Below are 26,091 nucleotides of genomic sequence, written 5' to 3'. Positions count from 1 at the left end.
ACAAGATTTGCATTTTATTCTTTCATTTTTGTTCCCTCAAATATTCTAGCTGTGGTATTGAACAAATAAATTGTAGTCTCTGCTGAAAAGTGTTTTGAAATGGAATAAACAACTGGATACAGATACCTTTCAAAATAAATGGGAAGATAGAGGAAGCACAGTTGGTTTTAATGGCTATGGATCTAGCATTGTCTGCTTCTCTCCCTTATTATAATAGTAATTTTTAATAGACTAAGGATCTGGCTTTGTTACCTCCTTATTAATTATAGTGTTATAATTGTAAGTACTGAAACACTACTCATAGCCATGTCTTGTGTACATTCCTGATTTAGTGAAGTTACTAAAAAATAGATTTACAGGGTGGTAGCCATATTAGTCTGTTGCAAGAAGAAGAGACACAGCAATTTGTTACAGCCCAACACATTGCAGATCAGAGTCTGCTTCTTCAAATGCATGCATCAAATCTTATATACTATTAAACTTATAGGTCTTTAAGGTACCATAGAACTCTTTGTTTTTGAAAAGTTGTTGATTAGGGTTGCCAGACTGCTAGGGCCCGACCTGCAGTCTCCAGATTCGCCTGCCTACAGTAGGTGACAGCAGGAGGGCTTGACTCTCCAGGTGGGCAAGAACACCTTTTAAAAAACGTTTCATTAAGAAGAGTATGTGTGCAGCTTGCAAGCTTCAGCCTGGCAGGAGCTGGCTGCATATTATTGCATATATTCTCTGCCCTCCGCCCCCTCTTCCAGTCACAGTTCTGTCTCCAGGGCTCAGTTGTTGGAAGGAGCAGAGAGGAAGAAAAAGAACTGGGATGGGCTCAAGAGGGAAAAGGTGTTATGAGTGTGCATGCATGCCTGGTGCTGCCCCTAGGTCTCAGGGTCAGGGATGCTCCTGACCTCGCAAGGCTACAGAAGATTTATTTTGTGGGGCAAATATATCATTGAGCTTTTCAGAAGCTCCCAGAGCCTCTGTGTTCCCTTAGAGAACAGAGTGCCAAGCATCCTTGTATGTCCTTTAAGGAGGTACTCTCATCTTCTCCCACTGGAGAAAGCAGAGTAGGTTCTGGAAAGCTTTAATTGGTTATGCTTTGTCCCACCGAGCAGGTAGGTAACAGCTTGTGACCAACAGACCTCCTCGCATCCCCTGCCCTGTTAAAACTTCACAGACCTGACTCCATCTCCTTCAAGAGCATATCAGGGATATGGGTGTCTCAGCTACCTGGCAAGTGACAACTATTTCAAAATAAAACCCTGAAACTGTTAGAATTAAAAAACAGCAGCAACCACAAATATTTCTCATACTTACCTTGCTAAATTTTACTTCAGTAACGTAATATCTGAAAAGGGTCATTTTCTGTATACTTTAGCAATTATAGCTAGACACTATCTTTCCTATACTTCATTCTTGATAATTTCTTTTTTATTTTCAATGTGTGCTTTAAAAAAAGAAAAAGTAATGCTCCTCCCCCCGTGCATTATAGAATAATGTGAAGGGGGGGGGGAGGTACAATTATATGTGCATTAATTGCAGAAGCTAAGAAAATAATGAGTATCTTCTTACATGTTCCCCAAATTAAAAACCATCTATTTATAAGAAATCAATTTTCATGCAGAATATTTTTCCTTGTATGGTTATAAGTTAAATTATACATCTCCACTGTATCCAGAATACTAAAAATCCTAAAAAATAAAAAGGGTATGGGACTATGTGATGCTAACAACCAATATCAAACTGAAGGCTTGCATTTTGAGCACATTGCTTTATGGAAGTGAGTTGTGGACAACTTACAGCCACCAGTATTGATGCTTCAATGCCTTCTACATGCGCTGCATCAGGAAGATTTTTTGGGCATCACATGGCAGGGCAGAGTCTTAAACAAAGATGTGCTCTTCCAAGCCCACACCCCCAGCATGTTCGTACTTCTGTCTCAATGACGTCTACACTGGCTTGGTCATGTCCACAGAATGGAAGATGGCAGGATCCCGAAGGATGCGCCCTACGGGTAGCTGGCTTCAGGCACTAGGCCTGTTGGCAGACCCACTCTGCATTACACAGATGTTTGCAAATATGACATGAAGGCTGGCAGCGTTAAACCTGCTGTGCTTGCCCATTCAGCAGACGCTAAAGCTAGTAACGGTCTTCCTTGAACATCTTACAGCACAAAAGTGAGATGTGGTAACTGTATTTATTAGCAGAAGCTATTTACATGGTACTGTGCCACATTATCACTAGGTGGGGAAACTCTTGTGGGTAGTGTTGTTGATACTTCTGAAGAAGACCATTTCTCTACACTACCATCAAAAAACAACAAATGCCATTTGGCTGTCATCTGTTTTACAATCTCATAACCCCACAAATGCCGTAATGTTTTATGTAGATGTAGCCTGTGTAGCTATAAAACAATTCTTCTCATATCTGTTTTAGTACATCATAATTGTGCACTGAAGGTTCTGTATAAGAGCCTTTGGGGGGGGGGGGATAGGTTTGACTCATGCCACGACAGTTTGAATTTTATTCACCTACTCTCAGGCTTTTATGAAATGCCATAATGTGTTAAGATTTGAGTAAAGTATGATTCAGAATTGTGAAAACACTATTACCAGAGGAAAAAAATGGATAACATGCTGTTGTCAGAAGACAATATAGGTGAGCGAACAATCAGAGGGTTAAGCAGGCTGGCTTGTTTTTCTATAAAGCTTTAATTAAAGAACATGCAATTAAGCCATCACCTCTTGAGTCCTTCTATCTAAAGAAGCCTAGAACCTTGGAAGACGTGGTAAAAACAAAAAACCCACACAAACTCAGGAATTGTCAATTAAGATGCTAATCCCTCTCACAAATACGGCAGCTTATCTGAGGGCTATAGCATTAGAAGATTGAGTCTGCTGTTAATAAACCCATCTCTTAATAATTTCATACTTTATTTCTTGTAATGTAAGTACACCCAAAATCTGATCTGGAATTGGAATGCTTCTGTGTAAAACTACGAAACTCACCCGACAGAGATTCACTGAAATTAATCAAGCGTCGAATAGAATAACGGCTGGGCCGGTATCACAAACAACAGCCTGTGTGCTTTAAGATGTGAAAGTCTGTGCCGTTATTTTTACGACTGCCTGTTAAGTTACGAATTACATTGTGAACTTGGTTCTTCAAGATAATGTTCATTCAGTCTTTTGGGGTTATCCTTGTCTCTGCTTTGTTCGCTCAGTTCTAAGTGAGCCTTTGGGGTGGAGCAGTATAAAAATGCAAGTGGATACCCTGGCTAGGACCCAAAGAACTATTTTAGAGACCCTGTAGGGTTTGAGCACACCCAGTGGGATTTTTGACATTTTTCTTTGAACAGTCTCAATACCCTATCACAAACTGCTTTTGAGAATCCCTCCTATATCCAGACATGTTTGCAAGGAGCCTTGGCAGTCTGCTATTTAAGAAACAAAGAGCACTTAAGGAAACAAAGCTAGTTGTATGGGTCTTTGGGGTTTGTTTTTTTATCCTGTAAAGGGTCAGTGCATGCAAAAGGTCCTAGTCAATCCCTGCCATCTCCAAGCATTGCTAGGAAAGACTCCTACTTGAAACATTGATCTAGATCAGGGAAGTCCAGCTTCCAAGAGACTGCGATCTACTCCCACCATAAAAAAAACCTGGAAGTGATCTATCCATTGGATTGACCAAAGTTGTTGAGCTTTTTCTGGGGAGGAAGACCCAAAGTTGTTGAGTGACTGGTAGATCGCGATCGACCTGTTGGACAGCCCTGACCTAGGCCGACTCTGTATAAGGCAGCTTCCTGTGTTCCCAGGCTTCCTAATTATTACACATTATGAAACCACCCCTTATGCAAAATAACCTATTGTCACATTCATAGGATGCATCCAGACTTGCCCCTCTGAGAGAAGGGGGATCAGGGATCCAGTAGAGGCTCCTCTTTGGAGGAAGGAAAAAGATAGCATTTTGCCAATGTTCCCTTCCTCCCGCAACCTCCCAGCATCAGCTGTCATGCTTTTCAAGAACACCTCGTCCCCAACACCTTGGAGAAGATTGTGGGGGGCTATAGTGGAGAAGGAGGAATTGGCAAAAACAATATCCTACCCAGTTTCCCCAGCACCAGTAGAACTCTACTAAATGCAACTCTGGATCCAACCTTTCCCACCCACCCTGCCATATTTTTGTTTAAGTGACCAGGTGTTGACTGCACCTCTTTTTAATCATCCCCAGCAAATAGCACTCTCCTTTTCAAGTTATACATTGCATTTATGTACAGGAGATGTGAGATCAAGCATTCTACCCAGATATACCACTGCTGAAGTGTTGCTGTACAATGTGCCATTTTAGCCTTTTGGCAGAGTAATATTTAGGGCAGTTTAAGGAAGCTGTATATTGGCAATAATATGCTCTTTGCATTTTCAGGTTGTTTTTTACCCTAGCCTCAGACAAATTGGTTGAAAAACACAGCTGAAGTGTAATACCTTCTGTTCAGCCAGGCATTGCTAATGAGAGATAAATGGGAATATCATCCCTGTCATGTCTCATTGTCCATCTGTCTCTTTCTCTAGGAGGTGATTTCCTCTCCTTTTTAAGAAAGAAGAAGGATGAGCTAAAAACCAAGCAGCTAGTGAAATTTTCATTAGATGTTGCTGCTGGGATGGCGTATCTCGAATCCAAAAACTGTATACACAGGTAAGATCAATTCAGATGCTCTGCCTTACAGTTTGATCAGTCGGATATCTAAACAAGTGTGTGAATATTTAAGTAGTAACATAAATGGATGGCTGGGTTCAGTTGTGGAATAATAAATATGTATAGCACAGTTGTGACAGCACACCAAATCATACTTTGTGCTGACCATAGTTTAGAACATAAACCATAGGTACATACATCAAGCAACCCATTGTTTATTATTGTTGATTATCTGCTTTTATTATGCATCCTTCAGAACTCAGGCTCATAAATTTAGTTTAGCGTGGCATCTGAATTGAATATATAATTTGCATATTTCCTTGTCAGTGAGGACAAGCTGTGCTTCACGTGAAATGCTATCTTAAGAACATAGTTTAACGTATGGTAAGAGACTGTGGGTCATTGACTTAATAAATTAAAACCCTGCCTCAAATAAAGTTGTTCATTGTTTCTCTTGAGAAACACCAGTGCTCAAACCTGAGACAATTGGATTTTATTTGTTTGTAGCCTCCCTTTCAAATGATTGATCTTCAAGACTGCAAAACCACAACAAAACCTACAACACAGAAATCCTCTGGCCAGTGAATGGGGCCAAAATGTGCCTCTGTTTGGTACCACTTGGAGGTGGCTTTTTCTGGTAAAGAGGGAGAAAGCATCCCCCCACACACACACAGAGAGAGAGAGCTGTGTCTTTTATAGCCTATAGTTGGTGTCAGTCTCAACTTACCCTTTCCATGATATTTTTTTCTGGGAAGTATATTGCAGAATGTGGTTCCCTTCAGTTCTGCAGTTCCTAGGGCAACTTAAACCTTCTTTCCTAAAAAGAGACTCCTATACTACAGTGGTACCCCGCAAGACGAATGCCTCGCAAGACGGAAAACCCGCAAGACGAAAGGGTTTTCTGTTTTGGAGGCGCTTCGCAAGACGAATTTCCCTATGGGCTTGCATCGCAAGACGAAAGCCCATAGGGAAATGCTGGCGGTCGGGAGCAAAGACTTTCGCCCACAGCCGGCCTTCAGAAGAGGACCTCTTCTGAAGGCCGGCGGGGGCAAAAGCCTTTGCTCCCCCCCGCCTGCCTTCCCCCCACCTGCCCCGGGCGATCTTAAAATGCTGGCGGGCGGGAGCGAAGCGTTCGCTGCCGACCCCCAGCATTTTAAAATCTCCAAGGGACAGCAGAGAAGTCTCTGTCCCGGGGAGGTTTTAAAATGCTGGGGGCCGGGAGCGTTCGCTGCCGACCCCCAGCATTTTAAAACGATGTTCCGAAGTGGGAAGGTGGGGCGGGAACATCTGCCCCAGCCGCCCCACTTCGGAACGATGTTCCGAAGGGGGGAGGGGAGGCGGGAACAGCTGCCCCAGCCGCCCCACTTCGGAACGATGTTCCGAAGGGGGGAGGGGGGCGGGAACAGCTGCCCCAGCCGCCCCACTTCGGAACGATGTTCCGAAGTGGGGGGGTGGGGCGGGAACAGCTGCCCCAGCCGCCCCACTTCGGAACGATGTTCCGAAGTGGGGAGGTGGGGCGGGAACAGCTGCCCCAGCCGCCCCACTTCGGAACGATGTTCCGAAGTGGGGAGGTGGGGCGGGAACAGCTGCCCCAGCCGCCCCACTTCGGAACGATGTTCCGAAGGGGGGAGGTGGGGCGGGAACATCTGCCCCATCCGGCCCACTTCGGAACGATGTTCCGAAGGGGGGAGGTGGGGCGGGAACATCTGCCCCATCCGCCCCACTTCGGAACGATGTTCCGAAGGGGGGAGGTGGGGCGGGAACATCTGCCCCATCCGGCCCACTTCGGAACGATGTTCCGAAGGGGGGAGGGGGGCGGGAACAGCTGCCCCAGCCGCCCCACTTCGGAACGATGTTCCGAAGTGGGGGGGTGGGGCGGGAACAGCTGCCCCATCCGGCCCACTTCGGAACGATGTTCCGAAGGGGGGAGGTGGGGCGGGAACAGCTGCCCCAGCCGCCCCACTTCGGAACGATGTTCCGAAGGGGGGAGGTGGGGCGGGAACAGCTGCCCCATCCGCCCCACTTCGGAACGATGTTCCGAAGGGGGGAGGTGGGGCGGGAACAGCTGCCCCATCCGGCCCACTTCGGAACGATGTTCCGAAGGGGGGAGGTGGGGCGGGAACAGCTGCCCCATCCGGCCCACTTCGGAACGATGTTCCGAAGGGGGGAGGTGGGGCGGGAACAGCTGCCCCATCCGGCCCACTTCGGAACGATGTTCCGAAGGGGGGAGGTGGGGCGGGAACAGCTGCCCCATCCGGCCCACTTCGGAACGATGTTCCGAAGGGGGGAGGTGGGGCGGGAGCAGCTGCCCCAGCCGCCCCACTTCGGAACGATGTTCCGAAGGGGGGAGGTGGGGCGGGAACAGCTGCCCCATCCGGCCCACTTCGGAACGATGTTCCGAAGGGGGGAGGTGGGGCGGGAACAGCTGCCCCATCCGCCCCACTTCGGAACGATGTTCCGAAGGGGGGAGGTGGGGCGGGAACAGCTGCCCCATCCGCCCCACTTCGGAACGATGTTCCGAAGGGGGGAGGTGGGGCGGGAGCAGCTGCCCCAGCCGCCCCCCTTCGGAACGATGTTCCGAAGGGGGGAGGTGGGGCGGGAGCAGCTGCCCCAGCCGCCCCACTTCGGAACGATGTTCCGAAGTGGGGGGGTGGGGCAGGAACAGCTGCCCCAGCCGCCCCACTTCGGAACGATGTTCTGAAGGGGGGAGGGGGCGGGAACAGCTGCCCCAGCTGCCGGGCTTCGTAGCGCTCCTGCGAAGCCGGGCGGGGGGGTGGGAACACCTTCTGAAGGCGGGCAGGGGGCGAAAGTCTTTGCTCCCCCCTGCCTGCCTTCCCAGGGGCTTTTAAATCGCCCCGGACAGCGGAGAAGTCCTCCGCTGTCCGGGGCGATTTTAAAATGCCGCCCGCCAGCATTTTAAGATCCCCCGGACAGCGGAGAAGTCCTCCGCTGTCCCAGGGTTTTTTAAAATGCTGGGGGTGGGAAGAAAAGCCCTTGTCCCCCCCCCCAGCCTTCAGAAGAGGTCCGGGGACAGACTGTCCCCGGACCTGGCCTGAAGGTGGTTTCCCTAGGAACGCATTAATTGATTTTCAATGCATTCCTATGGGAAACCGTGCATCGCAAGACGAAAAACCCGCAAGACGAAGAGAATTGCGGAACGAATTAATTTCGTCTTGCGAGGCACCACTGTATTTGCTACATTCTAGAAGGTTACTGTTGTTTTGTTCATAATTGTCCCTCCCTACAAAGACTTCTGTAATTTGTGAAATTTCAGCTGAAAAAGTTTATGTTTTCTACATAAATTTCTCATTTGATGTTTGACATAGAATTTTAAGGTATGAATTCAAGAGGTTAGAGTGGGATGTAACATTAAACAAGAGATGAGGAACTTGTGGCCCTCCATTTGTTTTAGGCTACAACTCTCATAATCCCTAACCGTTGGCAATACTCAGTGGAGCTACTGAGTATATTCAGTAACATTTGGAAGGCTGCAGGTTCCCTATCTCTGCATGAAACAATGGTTTGCTTTGATGTTAATAAGCCTGAGCACACATTCCCTCTTCCCCACATTGTGGCTAACCTTAAAGCTATTCTTAATTATGAGTTATTGAAACACACCACCTTCACATAACAATTTGAAGTTGGCTTGATTCAGTACACCATGGTTAGGACTCAACAGAGTTTGTCCAAAGTTTGACGGAACGCTAAATAACAATGAGTTAGAAACTGAAATGTAAGCTACTGATCACCTCTGAACAAGAAAGGGGGTAGTGCATGTCCAAGACTCAGCCAGCTTCATTCAGATAAGAATCACGAGACTGAGAAATAAATATCCTTTTTGTTTTTGTTTTGTTAACAAAAGCAGCCATATTTTAAACCACTTCTCTTCAGTTTATTAGGTTCCCCACCTGTCTGCCTGAAACCATGAATCACTTCCATCAGGCACCCAGGTCTGCATTTATGTTACTCTTGCAGCTTCTATTGGCACCTGTCTGTTCTCTAAAGATCAGTATTGCAGGATATTATGAAAACACCACCACCTAAGAAAGACTGTTATCATGTTGCTTTTGTACATGAAAGAGATGGTATATGCAGCATTGTGGAGAGAGGTTAGTATGAGTCGGGCTGTACTCTAAGATCAGCAGCCACTTCCATGGTCATGAGCAGCAGCTGCTTTCTCACCACATATTTACATGTATTATGCAAAATTGGAACATTACTGTAGTCTGTGTAGCTCGGTATTGCCCCTCCATATAAACTAGAGTGGCTCTCCACAGATTCTGATAGAAGTCTTTCCCGGCTGTCTCTAGAGATTGATGACAGAGATCAAAATTGGGACCTTCTGTATGAAAAGCATGTGCCCTATTCTGTGAGCTACTGATCTTCTGACTATGGTGAACAATAAACAGCCCTTCCACAAAATATTCTGGAACTGTTTATAAAAATTAACCCACCCCCAAATAATAGATATTCATGATAGTTTTCAGATTCACATTAGCACCCTAATTCAGTTCTTAGTCTGCCACAACCATAGATTCAAATGAATAGAAGATTTGTTCTTGTTCTGCTGTTCAGGACGCTAGTCCCTTTTTTGTGTGTGAAAACGCCAGTCAAATGAAGTAGGTAGCTGTCATCCACAAAAATTACATTTAAAATAGTTGGTGCTTTAATTGACAGCAGTAGTGCCTCTAGCCACAGATATTGTGGTGCAGGTTTGGACCCTGGCATCACCCTCAGAAGATGGGTGGGTGTGCTTTCCCCCTGGTGCTTGCCACTTCTGCTGCCTGGTTAACCCATGCCCACTTCTTGTCTCTGAGTTGGTCCACTAAAGGAGTCACCTGTGTCGAGTGCAGTGCTGCCTGTCAGCTGCCATGCATTTCCTCACAGTCTGCTTCATAGGGAGGTGGAACTGAGAGCCCGACAGGTGTGCACAGGAAATTGGCCGCACGTGCTCAGTCATGCCATGCAGGCTGGCACAAAGGCAACACCATACTTGTGCACCCATGGTAGAAGAGGAGCAGCAACATTAGCTAACAGCACTGGCCATCCACTTCTCTGCATGGACTGGTGAGCGTTTTCTTATTTCACCGCCTGCTACATTGTGCACAACACCTTTCTTTTTTTTTTTACAGAGACTTGAGGTCTTTTAGGAACAGGAGATAGTTGGAGGATAGTGGGTGGGTTTGGAATAGAGATGTGGGGTGGAGTTTGAGGGCAAGGGGTGGGGAGTGGAGGGTGGGGGAGATGGGGTTCTTCTCATACTAGCTGCAGAACTTCTGATATGTTGGTGGGGCAGTATTTTGGGGCAGGATACCAAATGGTGATGCCAAATATCACCTTTTAGTTTGAAGGTGCCAAAATCCCCCCCCCCATTTTTTCTTTTTTCTTTTTTGCTGCAGCAGACTAAAGCAATCACTTCAAGGATGCCCTCTTTATTCAAAGTGCCTTTCCTCCAGACACACACTTATTTGTATATGTAGAAATGGAGAGAAAGGCTACTAGGCTGAAATCATGATTTCTGGGCAAGTTGGAGCACATTCGTACAGTCATCAAGACAGAGGTGCAAATAATCTTTTAGAAAATGATTTGAGGAGCTCATATCTTCAGTTAATCCCAAATGTAATCAATATAATTAATAGGAAATTGCTAATATAACTGATAAGCAAGGTAACTGTCCTCATTTGTGAAGATGCTCCCAGTCTTTACAGTCATACCTCATGTTGCGTCCGCTTCAGGTTACATCTTTTCAAGTTGCGTCCCGTGGCAACCTGGAAGTACCGGACAGTTATTTCCGGGTTTCGCTGCATGCGCAGAAGCGCTAAATCACGTTTTGAGCATGTGCAGAAGTGCTAAATCGCGCCGCATTTGCAGACGCGGTGCTTCTGGATGTGAACGCTTCGAGTTGCGGATGTGCAACCGGGACGGATTATGTCCGCAACTTGAGGTTCCACTGTATTTACATACATTCAATCTAGGTGTACCTAGAATGGGTAGTTGATGCAGTATACGTCAGTTTTATTTGAAGGACTGTGTGTTCTGTTTTGAGCACACAGTGCAAGAAGAATGTCTTCCAAGTTAGAAAGGATTCAGATAATGTTGTTGATTTTTTTGGTACAATGGATAGCTCCATCTAGAGTCACTGCCTAGTGCATATTTGCACATTTTGCTCCCAAGCTTTGAAAACGATTACAGCTTTTTAGTACAGTTACTGGTTCATTGCTGATTCTGAGTATCTTAGTGTAGCTAAAGAGTGAAATATAAAATATATATCCCTGATCTTTACAGACTGCAGATTACCTGGCTTCTCTATTCACATTTACCCAGTACAGACATTGCACAGGAGATCATGTCTAGATTGCTTATATTTCCCCAAAGGCTTCTGGGGTCTCACTCACACAGTTTCATCTAAATGTACCTTCAAAACTACAGACAGGCCTTCAAGACATAACTGGAGTTGAACCAGAGTATGTGGAAGATTCCACAGTGCTCTTGGGCATTTTTTATTTGAGTTATTAGTTTTCAAGCTGTCTCTTGTGCTTTGAAGCACATTACATAGAGTGTTATTTTGACAGCAGTGTTATCCACCAAGGGTCACAGACAGGTGAACATTATCCTGTTTCATTTCATTTGTTATGGATCCATAGTTATTCATCACATTGACATTGCAATATTGTGGCCTTTTTATGTCTTGGAGAAAGAGTTGTGTTATAATAAGTTGCAGGGCAGATTCATTTTTAACATGTAGTTTAACATAACTTTGAAGAAAAGCATTTGTTTTGCCTCTCAACAAACTAAACATACCACTTAATTTCTTGCTCTCCTTCCCTTCTACCTCAACTCTCTCTTTGTCTCCCCCCGCCCTTTATTTATGTAAATTTTATGTGATGGAGTTTTTCTGTTAATACAGTTCCAGTAGTGCTTAGTTCCCCACCATTTAAGACATTGAGGTAGCAGAATAACATCTGATCATTAATGAGCAATTTTAATTCTCTAGAGTAATATTTCCCCTCCCCTTCCTTCTCCTTTGAATATAGGGAATCATTTCGTACATAAATTGCATGAACAGGCAGATTTGCTATTATCATATTTGCAATTTGAGTCATTAAAAACCCCTTTGGCTGCAGAAGAGCCATAATGTAGATCCATGGCTGAATGAAAACATGTTGGGTACATAAATATAACTTTAAAAAAATATATTACTTGCCATCGTGCATTATGTAACAATGTGCATTGTTAAATCATATTTTATTTTTCAGACTAATTGCAGTAGTAACTATTCCCATATTGTCAAACTCAGATTTATTAAACTGAATTCAGAGAAAGTTCAGTTAATAGGAAGCGAACTTGTGGTTGCTCTTGGACCCAATCCCAACACTACTGGTACTGCAGGGATCAACCCTGATTTAGTTGGTCCACTGTGACCTGCTCTTAAGTCATGGCACAACTATGAGCATATGGACAATAGGCATGGTGTAATGATGGGAGAGACAGGGTACTTATGGTCTCTATCCCTGGAATCCCCTCTGCATCAGCCTCCTAGCAAAAAACGTCTATACCAGGGAAATGCATGGCTACCTATAATACATTAAACTGCATATTTCATACAGTTCTTTTGGAGTCTTATATCAACTTTGCCTACAGGGCCTTCTTGTGAGAGCCCACAATACTTTAGACCAGTGGTTCCCAACCCACCTAAGCATATCTAAAATCCTGATGCCCGCCTCCCCCCCCCCCGTGACATATAATTCTTATTATTGAAAAAGTGAACTCCTATTCACGTGGAGGAAGCCTAAAAGGCCATTCACTGTTAGTAACTCATTCTTGAAATGGAATTGTCCCCATTAAAAATCAAATGGCCCCCCTGTGGGGCATGTGCCCCATGTTGGGAACCACGGCTTTAGACCCTCATGCTCTTCCCATGGTATCTTGGGAGAGCAATAAGGTCCCCAGGTCCTCTTGACTACGTACAATATGAAGTCTCATGAATCTTCTTCCCAATGTAGAAATCCTTCTTTTTGTTTTTTGTTTATTTGTTTTGTTAGCTACTTGTCTCCACGTTAGGCAAGATTCATAGAATAAATTTCTCATTAGTTCTTTGCAGCTGCAATCATTCCCCTATCAACTCCACCCACTTAAGGCACAAACTCTGCAATGCAGCCGCCTTTTAGCACTTGATTTTCACCTTGAAGTACATATTGCATGGGGCTTGCAGTCATTTCTTGAGCACCAGTTAATCTGGGGAGAAACCCCCACCCCAGCCCTTCTAATATTGCACAAACCACAGTTTTTAAGTTGTGGCAGCTTAAGCAGATCCATTGGATCAAGCTGCCAGAAGTAAGGGCAAACATGGAATTGATTAGACATAAACATTCCTTTCACACTAGCTTGTTTTAAAAGATTGATATTTGTATCTTATAGAAATAATGGACTCGGTGTGTGGTTTGTATTCATGGCAGGGGCCTCGATGGCAGGTTGACACCATATTTCAAGATAATTGTTACTGATGCAGGATGATTACTTATATACAAAATAATTACACTGCATTTTGCCTTAGGGATGATAGTTTCTTAGACTAAAGACAAGCGCACAGTTCAAGTAAAGGTGAATGCTTGCCTATGCGTATTATTTTCTTTCACTCCTGTTCAAAATGTTTATCAGAATGACTAAAGTGGGTCTGAATAATGAGATATATTTCTATATATAATCACATTTTAAAGGTCAGAGAACAAGAGATGGATAGAGTCTCTAGGTGTGTGATAGAAGATTTACTTCCTTTGCATTATTATAAATGTCGCGGCTCATGGAAGAGAATCTATTATGAGACATTTTGTCTAGACTCTTCGATTTCACAAAGCTGTTATTTGATTTTTTTTTTAATAGCCTGACTTAGCACTGTAAGGTTTTATTTAAAAAAACCTCATTCCAACCATAGTGCTGAGGCATTCTCCCCTGTCCCCATCAAGGGATTTGTGACAAAGTGGTACATTTCTGTTTTTGTTGCATCACTTTCTCCCACACTGATGCTCCCTTTTAGTTGTGGTCCCATTACCCCAAGGGTTGCTTACCCGCTTTATCCTGGCATACCTTAGCACTATCTTCTTAAACTATTTCAGAAGGGAATTTGGCTTTTCAGGTATTTCAACACAGCTGTTACTTTTGCACACCCAGGGATACTTTAAGGCAGTGGGGCTGCCTCTGAAGAAACTTCAGCTGGTGCAGAATTCAGTGGTCAGGTTGTTCATCGGGACAAGATGGTTTGAGCATACAATGCTTATCCTAGCCCTACTGCACTGCCTTGCCAGTTAGTTTCTGGCCCCAATTTAAAGTGCTGGTTTGACCTATAAAGTCTTAAACAGCTCAGGACCGCAGTACCTCAAGGACCACCTCTCCCCATATGGACCAACCCAGACCCTGCATTCATCTGAGAACTTTTTTGTGTGTCCTGTCCGCAAGAGGTCTGGAGGATGGCAACATGAGAACGGGCCTTTGTTGTGGTGGCTTCCCCTTTTGTGAAATGTTTTCCCCAGTGGGGTTCATTGGCACTGTCATTACGTATGTCTAGGTGCCAGGTGAAAACATTCCTCTTGCCTAATTAAACAATCTGGTGTTTTAAATATGTCAGGGGTATTTGTTGTTGTTATGTTGCATCTTTTTTGTTTTTATACTGTACTGTTAACTGCCCTGTGATCTTCAGATGGTATATATAATTAGTTAGTTAGTTAGTTAGTTAGTTAGTTAGTTAGTTAGTTAGTTAATAATTGAGGTTTCTACTGAAAATATAATTGTAGATTTTGGGAAACCAACCAAACTAACTGAACATTTCCTGTTTTATAAAATAATCATAGTCTGTCTTAAACAATGAGCAGGAATTCAATTTGTTTCTTCTACCCTAAAAGACAACTTGAATTAGTTAGTTAATAAATGAAGGGGATGTAGTTCATGTTCAGTTCTTCACATTCCATCCTGTCTAATCAAAGACATTTTGATGCCATTCAGTCCAGCAAAGGTAATTTCTGAATTGATATTTTGGTTGTGTATACCACTTGTGATGACACTCTTTCATACCTCACTCAATAATCTTCTTTCAAAAAGCTTCCAAGAGGGTCTGTCTGAGAATACTTCTGTGTTAGCTCACTAATCTGCTAAATAGAATTGAAGTAAATCTTATTGAATACTTTATTGACCCCAGACTTTGATAGTCGTTTATGAATGGTCCTATCCCTGTAATGCTACTCTTTAACAAATCTTTCCAGTGTTCCTTCTTTATTTTTCATTGTCTAAAAACAGGGTGAATATACATTAACTAAGCTTGGGAAAGGCTTGTATCTGATAATTTCAATCAATTAAATTAATTTGTGGGTTTTGTTTCCTTTTGGTTGTTCCCTCATAAGATAATGTGTTAGAACTGGAAAAGGTTTGTGTTGTCTGCCAGTGTATTTCCTTAGGAAAATTAGCCTTTACATTTCTCTGTTTGACATTTAGCCATTTTGGAGAATTAATTATTTTCTGCATTTTCATACTTAATGTCCTTTTTGTTACAACTGCGGCTTTTCTGTACAGAAAACTATTCTCTACTAGAATTTCTATTTAACCTGCTTGAAGGAAATGAGGACATCAAAATATTAGCTTTGGAGTTGTTGTTTTTTGTCCAAAAGGTTACAAGTGCCTCAATTCCATGGTGGCAATGAGATGTTGTATCAGTTAATAATTTCTCTGAAAGAAAACATTATCTTTATCTACTCTTAACTTTGGGATTTGGAGCCCAAAATTCTTGCAGCAATATTCTGACTCCTTCCTGGCATTACTGTGGCAATTTATCAGGTGAGGGAGTTTCTATACCTGTAACTGCTGTTTGTTGCTTTGAGGTGCAATCAAATGGGATATTGCAGCCTTTTATTTTTACATGCCCAGGCTGACTCAGCGGTTTTCCCGGTGATGTAATTGGCCAATGCGGTTTGAGCTTAGCCAATAAATCCCCAGAATCTTCATCTGACTCTTTGGTCTGAGCAATTCTCAACTCTATAGCTATGACTGCAGATCCTGCCTGCCTCCTTACCTTGTATCTACTTTGCCCATATGTCTTCCCACCCTGTCTGCTCCTGCAGGTGTCTGTTCAGTTTCAGTGCATTACCTGGCTTTCAAATTACATGCCGAGTGCTTCTCAGCCTGACACCATGGCTGGGATCCAAAGATAAGCACCTGCATGTGGAGCAGTGCTTTTCCTTGTGCATACTCTTTGCATAAACAGATTAACACTTATGCAAAACATTTATTTAGAATAGAGGGCTGTGCTAGCCCAAATTCCTTTGTTTGAATGAGAGCTTGCACTGTGCTTGTGTCACGCAGCATGATGCGGTGCTGATGAAGAAATAATCTACAAAAAGAGAACAAATTGGGAATTAGAAAGAAATGCTTATGTTAAAAGGTATAATATTGATTGGCTGCATAAAATGTGCATTTCACCCTGTTGAACAATTAGTCTCCTGGGATGAGAACACTTGTTATTGACCTCAAAGAAGCTGATGGTTTTAGAATGAACTTATCAAGAGAGAAATAAAGCAGCCTGTCTTGCTAGAGGGGCGACAATAACAAGGAAATGTGATTGAAAGATATGAAGAGAATGTTGTAATCCTTCTCCTGTAAGCCAAGTTGTGGGATAGCAGATATTGGATATGAAGTCTAGACTATGGTTATTTTGTTTGCTCTAGAGTAACATACTCATTCCCAAATATTTACAGTTGCTGTTCAGGGAATTGCGCTGGTTAGAAAGTATGTGAGGCTAGGGATCATATTTCCCTTGCAGGTTTATACTTGGATGGAAAGAGATCAGAAGTGAGCTAGTCTCCCATGAAGGAGATTAAGCTACATTTCTAAGAAGATTGACCAATTGAAGAACAAGTGTGTTGCATATGTTAGAGTTTTCTTAAATTTTAATTTATATCCAGGGTAATTTGTCTTTTACCCTGGCCTTGGCGTATCTTATCATGAATAGTTGCTTTCTTGCAATATTTTAAAAATCCTCTTCAATTTTTTCGAAGCATCAGCATGTTTTTCCTTCTTCTGACTCTTTCATTGGCTGAGTTGATACCTAGTTTCTTCAGCAATAATAGGCTTCAAATTTTAATTTTGGAAATGGTTAATATTGTTAGATACCAAACATGCCTTTCCACAAACAGAAGGCTCCTTCCATTTGCAGGGAGTGCAGTGTAGTGCAGTCTCCCTTGCTGCCCTGGACTGTCCCCTAACTTTCTGGGAGCAGCTGGTGGAGTACAAGGAGAAGGAGGTATCTGGAAAATTTGTCTTCCACCCACCCAGTCACACCCCCCCCCCCCGAAGTGCCTGTAGGAATGCCCCATTAGTGGAACTCTGCTTATTTAAAGTCTGGATCCAACCACTTCTGTCTTAAGGAGACCAACGTAATTTTTGATATGCAAAAGAATCTATGGGTTCAGATGTGGAAGACCACATTTAGCCATTATTGATCTTGTAGGTAGGATATATATTGGCAAGTTAAGCCTAACCTGTAAGAATTAATTAGCTCGTTCCTTTTGATATCTTTTATAAAACAGCAACCAACACATTTGTGTATAAACATCAAAGTTAACCAGTTCATATTAGTACAGCAAGACAAGCTATTGAAAGAATTCTTTGCATAGAGTTGCAGACTGGGTGAAGAGTTCTTACCCAAACGTATTGACTTGAACAATGTTTTCTGCATTCAAATAACAAAGGCTGCTTAGTCTTTATAAAGCATACTCTGAATTCTGGCCAAAATGTTGGCATAACTATGACTCTTCCAGACAAATGTTCCTAATAAGCTAACATTTTTAAAAATGGGCCAACAGGACACCAAAGGAATTAATGTTTCAAAGTACTATGGCAGATTAGGCATGTTTTGTCCTAACTGAAAAATAGAAATGAAATGGGAATAATGTTTGTTAGCAGCATGATGAGCATACTTAGAAATAGAACGTTTTAAGAAAATACATTTTCCTTTGTTCTTCTTTGCTGCAGTACGACGTACTCTAATTGAAATTGTATTGTACATAGTCTCCCCATTTGCGACACTATAAATCAACATCATCCACTTTCTAGTATGAAAACAAAACTCTCACATTTCCAGTGCTGAGGTCTCCCCTAGGGTCCACCCTAAAGGCCAGGGGCAGGATCAGAGCCCAGGCCCCTGGGCACCACGTAAGGAGAGGGCATATGGGGAAGATACTAACACTGAGATTTGGGTCAGGGATGCAAATGTTTTGGACCCTGGCTATGATGGAGTTGGGAGGGGACACACCTGACTGGGGGTGTGGATACCAATACCATCCCTCACTGGCAGAGCCACCTCCTTTGGAGTCTGTGTAGACTCACCGAGGGGGCTCCAGAATTGTGGCCCCAGCAAGCACGGAAGGAGATGGGCCAAGCCCAGGCAGCCTCTTGCTCTGGCTCTGCCTAGGGACAGCCAACAGGGAAGGAAAGGCCTGCTTCCAGGGCCAGAAAGATGGAGGTATCCCACATCTCATGAAAACAACCACAAAGGTATCGAGGGAAGGAATCAGAAGCGGGAGGCAGGGACAGAGGGAAAGGTAAAGGAGAGGGGGAGGTTTTTAAGCAAAGGTTGGATGGTCATCTGCCAGGGGTGCTTTAGCTGAAATGCTTGCATTGTAGCGATGACCCTTGGGGCCTCTTCCAACTTATACAGTTCTTTGACTCTTATATAACATAGTTCCCTTTCACTCCATAATTTTCCTAGCCAAAGATGTTTTCCATGTACGGTTAATCTTAGCAAAGCTATACCTTCAGATAGTTTCATTAATGCGGAATTTCCTATAGTTTGTTCCTCCTTCCTTGAGTTTCCCCTTCATTTCTACAGCCTAGAACAGCCTTCATCATGTTTTCAACTACAGCTTCCAACAGCCCCATGCTGCTGGGAGTTGTAGTCCAAATCAGCTGTAAAGCACTGGGGTGGTGAAGGCTGGCCTGGAAAATGGTCTCAAACAGCATTCTGGAATTTCACTGCTGAACCTAAGGTACACAGAATGGCTTACTTTTGCATCTCCTCTGCTCTGAGCTTCTTAGAAGAGGAATGGTTTATGTGAAATAATGAACTTGGAGCATCTTCAAGCAGCTGTTTAAGTGATAAAATGATAGGTAGTACCATTAGCTATGTTGTATGCTAGTGACTAGCAGCTGTTCTACAAAGCATTTGCAAGGTTTTTTGTGGGGGTTTTTCTTGTAGAGAACCATCCCAGCTATTATATTTGTTTCCATGAAATAAGATGTTCTACCCAAGTTGTCAATACTGCATCTATTTGATTAACCTATCCATACGTAACCCTGATCCTATCTTTTCATGTTCTGAACTGAGGCTGGACTTTAATTGTGATTTGGAACTTAGTCTTTCATGGTATTGATTAATTTTTGTAATGCTTCCATTAACCTTTCCACCATCTGCACAATACTTTATCGCTCTTGGGTGTAGAATTTGTTCTTTAAAATCTGTAGTAGCCTTCTAAAAGAAGATTCTCATCACACCAACTCAAGCCTAATCAGGATGCAATAAAAGTGTTCAAAGATATATTTTTTGCCAACATTGTGGTAAAAAGCATAAGGACATTCGAAACGCTTGCAATTTAGGGCCTTTTTTCGTTAGGGGGCTTCTCTTACTCTGATTACTCATGCCTCCCAATGTGCAGTAATCTTTTGCCACTGCAACAAGCCCAACTATTACAGCTAACTTTGCTATTTTATCCCTGCCATCACACATCGTTGAGATAGAAAAAGGATACAATGACCAACTTATGTTAGGATTGTTTTGAGTCTGTGAGCTCTTTTTAGGTGCTTTCATCAAGCTCCTTTGACCTTCATACTTTTCCAAATTGCATTCTGGCAGATGTTAAAACTTTCATGTTATCACAGTATAGTAGACTCAGAGTGGGACTCTAAAAATGCTTCACCTTAGGTGGAAATCACCTTTGAATGAAAACACATTGTTCTCACTTTTTGAGAATGTGAGTCCTGATAGCCATTTTTCCCTCTTGGTATTAAACTGAATATCTGACCTTCTCTAACAAAGGGATCGTGTTGGCAAAATGATTGTTTGTTTTGTCACTGGAACAGACTTTCCATTCAGTTTTTACCAAAACAGTGAGCAGTGTTAAGCTAATGTTTGGATTTTCTATATGGATGGCAGTGATTTATGAGTGTACTTGGGAACAAAACAAAAGACTGAGCACAAAATTTTGAACCTTGGCATAAAGGGCTGTCTTGTACGTGGGAATAGGGATAAAATAATCATTTTGGGGTGAGTTTTTACTCTCTCTTTACACAATGTCGTGCCCTCAGATGATGCCGATGACGATTTATTACATTTCTATACCGCCCTTCATCTGAAGATCACAGGGTGGTTTCCATTTTTTTTAAAAAAAAAAAAAAACCACCCATACCATAATAACAAGCAAAAACAATAACCTCCCTCACAGTTTAAGAGTCCGTAACTTGCTTAATTAGCCAAAGGCTTGGGAGCAGAAGAATGTTTTTGCCTGGTGCCTATAGTTATGTAAGGAAGATGCTAGATGAGGCTCTCTGGGGAGAGCATTCTACAAGTGGGGAGCCACTGTAGAAAAGGCCACCCTCTGGACCTATCAGGGAGGAGGCAGACGAAGAGGGGCCTCAGAGGATGATCATGCAGGCATTGCAGTCCTAAGCTGTTCCAAGCTGTATATGTCAAAAATAGCACTTTGAATTGGACCTGGAAACTAATTGGCAGCCAGTGTAGTCCAGCCAAAATCTGTATAATAAACTCAAACCATCTTGCCTCGGTGAACATCATTGCTACCGAATGCTTTGCTGTCGCTTGAGGCTCAGGTGACCTCAGTGGTGCAGACTGCCTTCCACCCTTGTCAGGACAGGGATAGCCTAACTGTGTAACCCCATCAAGAGCAGACAACCTCCTAGCCATCCAGTCTAGGAAACCACCCACTAACAGTGCCTCAGTTTTATCTGGATTAAGTTTCAGTTTGTTAGGTCTCATCCAGTTCGTTACCGAGGCAAGACAATGGTCCACCATATCCACTGCCACACCTGCAGATGTAAAGGACAAACAGAGCTGTGTGTTGTCAACATATTGCTGACAATGTACTCCAAACCTCTGAATAACCCCACTCAGTGGTTTCATGCAGATGTTAAGCAGCATAGGCGGCAAAACAGAACCTTGAAGAACCCTACATTGAAGACTCCAAGGAGCTGAAGAACATTCCCCAAGCGTCATCCTCTGAAAATGTCCATCCAAATAGGACCAGAACCACCACAAAGTGGGTTGTATAATAGATTATAATTGAGTATTACCAACTGGCACCACTTTTGCCTATCAAAAAAGTGGTAGTTTATAATTTGAATATCTCATTTCTTATTGTATGGAGCTTCTAGCAGTGGAGTACTTAATCCACGAAATTCTAACTGCTAATTGGGACATGTTGTCAGATGTTATGTTCACGGTATCCAAAAAATTCCACCTGCCCAATTTATTATTTTGGGTGATTTAAATGTATGAATTGGGGCCAGCAACCAAAATACTGTATCCCAATTGGGCTTTGAAGGAATAGATACAATACCTACCCCACTGTCTCTTCCCTGCTACTCGAATAAGGCTAGATTAACTAACAGAACGGGGTTAAAACTTGTGGAATTTTGTATTGCCCATAAAGTAGTTATCTTAAACGGACTGAAAACTTTCCTGGTGATGATAAGTTCACTTTTATCTCGTCAAGGGGTCATAGTGTAGTTGATTATTGTATCCTTTTCTCTAAATCTACACTCTGGTGTTAACTTCTTTTCTATTGGACTCCGTACAGAAAGTGACCACTCCCCCTTACTTCTGACTATACAGTACAATGCGACCCAGCGAAAAAGACCTTGAAGCCTGGTAACTCAGAACAGGCTTCTTATCGTATTCTGAAAAGGATTAGATGGTCCCCGCAATTTGAAGGGCTGATTGCCAAATTCCTGGACTCTGACAAAATGTTACATTTGAGAGCAACCCTTACTAACTCACATTCTATTAAGGTAGTAATAGCAGCTTACTCCCAAGTAATAGACTTCTGTGGTACAATAACTAAGCCTGCATCTGTTACCCTCTCTAATCGATTCCCTTGGTTTGACCAGAAATGCTGTACAGAGAAAAGATTGCTCAGAATATCTTTTGGAGACTTTCGCAAAAAGGGTGATAAAAAAACCACCCCTATTTTGCGTGTAGGAAGTTATATAATGAACTTATTACTAAGAGTACTTAATCAAGTGGTCTTCTCAGATCAGTATGCATCATCAGCGGTTTGGCATATGAAGCAACATTTCATGAATAGCAGACATGGATCATGAACCTAAACATGAAATAAGTGCTAATGAGTATTCAAGACTTTAGAATCAAGGACTGTCTGGTTATGAACTTGCCAGGTAAACAAAGTCCTCAGCTTGCATCACCACAGGGAAGGAAATATGCCATATCTGAGATTGGATCTTCATATAATACAGCTAAAAATAAAATCTTATCAAACACAGTGCTGAATTATTGAAATTGGACAAAGCTAAGGCATGTTTTTTAAACTGCAGAAAAGAAATATGTTGAGACAGAAAAGAAATTGAATTGCAGACCTTTGTTTCGAGACATAAATGAATTATAGGAAAAAGGTCTTTATTCATAACATAGTCTCATGTTTCGATCCAGCACATTGAAACAATCATAAGAGCAGAAGAAATTTATTGTAAAGTCAGCAGTGATCTCACACCGTGTGTGTTTGTGTGTAAAAACAAAGAAAATCACATTATAGATTGAAATGGGAATGATACAAAATCCATCAAAACAACTTGAAAATAACTGCTAGGATATATTCTCCCAAGCGACTGCCTCATTCTTTACAGGTCTGCCAATGTATAAGAATATATTTTTGAATACTTTACTGACATTATTAGTCTAACTGCATTATCTATTAGTCATAAAAAAATTGATTTATTTGGCTACATTTTTAGTCTGTCTTCTCCAAGGAGTTCAGTGTGACATTCACAGTTCTCTGTCCCTCACGTAACTCAGTCCATAGAGCATGAGACTCTAGATCTCAGGGTTGTGGGTTCGAGTCCCTCATTGGGCAGAAAGATTCCTACGCTGCAGGGTGTCGGACTCGATGACACCCCAGGATTCTTCCAACTCTACAATTCTATGATTTTAACCTCACAACAACCCTGTGAGGTTAGCTGAGACTGAGAGAGCTGCATAGTTGAGCAGGGATTTGAACCTATGTCTCCCCAGTCTTAGTCCAACACTCTAACCACCGCACCACACTGAGGCCACATCCAGACATTTTAAACCCTCTTATGCCACTTAAACACTCCATAGCATCTCCCCAGAAATTTTGGGAATTGTAACTTGTTAAAGGTGCTGAGAGCTGTTGAGAGAGCCCAGTCCCCTTCACAGAGCTACAGTTCTCAGTGTCCCCTGACCCACAACCAATCCCTCTTTCCTGGGAACTGTGGAAATTGACCATGGAAAAATATACTTCCTGCCTCAATATGTCCCAGTCTAGGCAATGTGAGCATCCATGCAGATTCACAGCCCATGATGCAACCAGTTGCTATTACTGCCGACATGTCCTAAAAGGTAAGAGACCCCTGACCATTAGGTCCAGTCGTGGCCGACTCTGGGGTTGCAGTGCTCATCTCGCTTTACTGGCCGAGGGAGCTTCCGGGTCATGTGGCCAGCATGACTAAGCCACTTCTGGTGAACCAGAGCAGCGCACAAAAACGCCGTTTACCTTCCTGCCAGAGCAGTACCTATTTATCTACTTGCACTTTGACATGCTTTTGAACTGCTAGGTTGGCAGGAGCAGGGACCGAGCAACGGGAGCTCACCCTGTCGCAGGGATTTGAACTGCTGACCTTCTGATCGGCAAGTCCTAGGCTCAGTGGTTTAACCCACAGTGCCACCCGCGTCCCTATCTGGCATGTCCTACTTTTGCCCAAATAGGTTAATGCCACAGACAGTGCTTGAGAACTTGCCTTGGATGGTATAGATTCTCTACTGCCCATCATCCCTCCTTGAAGTGGAACTTGTATACACGTTATACAGTCATTGAGAGGGGCAGTCACTCAGTATGGATATTGTCATGCATGGTGACTTTGCACAGAGACTCAAATTCTTGTGTCTGCTTTTTCTGGTTGTTGGGTTTGTCAAGAAGTCTTCCTTTGAGTGAGTGATTTGTAAATCCGTAGTAACCACGATATTGCATTCTAATGTTCAATAATTCATTTATTCAAAATGTGCATATCTGTTGCCCTGATGGTAATTTTGTGCCAATACTTAAACCAGTATGACTCTTATTGCCTTTCAGTAGAACAACATCAGTTTTACACCCAAGAAAGCACAACAGAAATAGGTCTGTGGCTTGTACCCAGCTTGCATATAAATAACATTCCATTTAAAAGCCTGTATAATTTATAATCTTAATAATCCTTAAAGAAATCTTAATAATCCTCAAAGACACAATTCATTACTTATGCATAGCAACCTGCCTGCTAGCAAATTATCTGTCTGTGCTAAAAGCAAATGACAAACTCTTCATAAATCCTTTTCTCAGGAATGACTACTAATGCTACAACTGTAATTCTCTACATTAAATGCCTGTGTTCAAAATAGTTTAATGTTATTTTTCCTTTGGACAGCTGTGCTCATAAACAAATGGAAATATAAGCTCTTTTATAATACCTTTAAGAGTGGGCCGAAAAGAGTCTCACTATTGCAGGCGGCTTTATACTGAGCCTTTTTGCCTTCATTTTTAAATTTTAGTTCCCTTTTCACTAGCACAGTACTCAAAGGCATTTGAAACTGTGAGAGCAGCCTTGAAATGATAAAGGATTTGAGCTTGTGAGGCTCTGATGTGAAAATACTTCTACTGCAGACCTGGCCACAAATCCAAGGAGCAAGTTTTTAATTCTTTTAAGCTGTTGCGAGTTTTTACTAGATTGGGTTTTTATCCTGTGAGGTTTTATTTATTTTGCAATATGTTTCTTCTTACTCTTTTGTAAGGCTCCCTGGGAATGCCAATTGGCCACCAAAAGACAAAATACACATTTTAGAAATAATTAAGTAAATAATGGTGCTGCTAAGTGCCACAACGTTCTGTTTGTTTTCTCTCTCTTCTCTGTCACACATTCAGCTATCAGTTATTTGCATGAACATGTGAAGAGTTAAGTATGCTCACACAAGGAAAAACTAAAGTAAAACAGACCTTGGTAAATGTCTATGCTGCTTATAGAGATGACCTAAGGGTGATGGCAGACTATAGTAATAAATTTACAGAGAAATTTCACACACGTATATATTATATGGTGTCACTAAAATTACAGCTATAATATACATCAGAATATAGAGTTTTCTCTTACCTGTCACTCTTATAAGAGATCTTATAAGCTAGGAAAACAGATATCAAAGTGTGTGTGTGTGTATATACACACACACACACACACACACACACACACACACACACACCCCTAGTCAGCCATTAAGCTCGCTGGGTAACCTTGTGCCTATGTTCTATCACTAAACAGCAGGGTTGTGATCAGGGCTTTTTTTCAGCCAGAACTCACTGGAACTCAGTTCCAGCACCTCTCAGGTAGACACCATTACCATTATAAGAGAACAAGAGAGGCATTCATGGTGAGTTCCAGCACCTCTTTTTCTCGAACTGGTTGTTATTATAATGGAAGAAGAAACAAGTCCTTTCAGCTCCTGGAAGAAGGTGAAATTCAATTCATGTGTGAATAGCAAGGTGCAGAATTGTAACCTTGAGTTTGGTGTCAGTATTGTGATTGTTATTGAAACAATTGATTTCCTGCTCTTGCAAGTAGGCGAGCTCATTGAATTGAGCCAAGGCGACTTTTCATATCTGTTTGTTTCGCTTGGAGATATGGGTTATGTTCTCCCTGTATTTCTATCCTGCTGTTAAACCAGCAGGTCTGGGTTCAATTCTCCATGCAGCTGTGAAGCTCATTGGATTACCTTGAACCCAGTCACTATCTCTCAGCCTAAGGTGTACCACCTAAGAATTGTTGTGGGGGTAAAACGACTGAGAAGGAAATCCATCAATTTATATAGACTCAACATGGTATATTTTTGGATGGACTTGAACTGACAAGTATTATTTGTTGAAACAAATTTATTTAAAATGCTTTGTGAGCTATTTGCTAATAAATGGTTAATTTTTGTTCTTTCCATGGCTCTAGCTTTTTGGGTGGGACGGGGGGGGGGGTTAGGCTATGCTTTACCAAAACCCATAAAGACTTAAGGAGAGGCTAAGGACACCATCTTTAAATCAGAAGCTACATTGGGACTATTGCAGGAGGGATGGGTTGGGCTTTGGAGTTTGTTTC

At 42.6% G+C, this 26,091-nt stretch overlaps 1 protein-coding gene across 3 annotated transcripts in view; it reads left to right on the top strand.

Annotated features, from left to right (window-relative positions):
- FER (FER tyrosine kinase) overlaps positions 1-26,091 on the top strand; it is a 168,106-nt gene that overhangs the window by 122,946 nt on the left and 19,069 nt on the right. For all 3 annotated transcript variants that reach the window (XR_014013104.1, XM_081213663.1, XM_081213662.1), the window contains one exon: positions 4,554-4,677. Coding sequence is in view for 2 of the 3 variants with exons in the window: in XM_081213663.1 (XP_081069789.1) it covers positions 4,554-4,677 (124 nt within the window). In the remaining variant the exon portion in view is untranslated. The remainder of the gene's footprint in view (positions 1-4,553; positions 4,678-26,091) is intronic.

The sequence above is a fragment of the Podarcis bocagei genome (assembly GCF_964188305.1).
Source record: "Podarcis bocagei genome assembly, chromosome: 11".
Lineage (NCBI taxonomy): Eukaryota > Metazoa > Chordata > Lepidosauria > Squamata > Lacertidae > Podarcis > Podarcis bocagei.
This window is presented reverse-complemented; position numbering and strand designations above follow the sequence as displayed.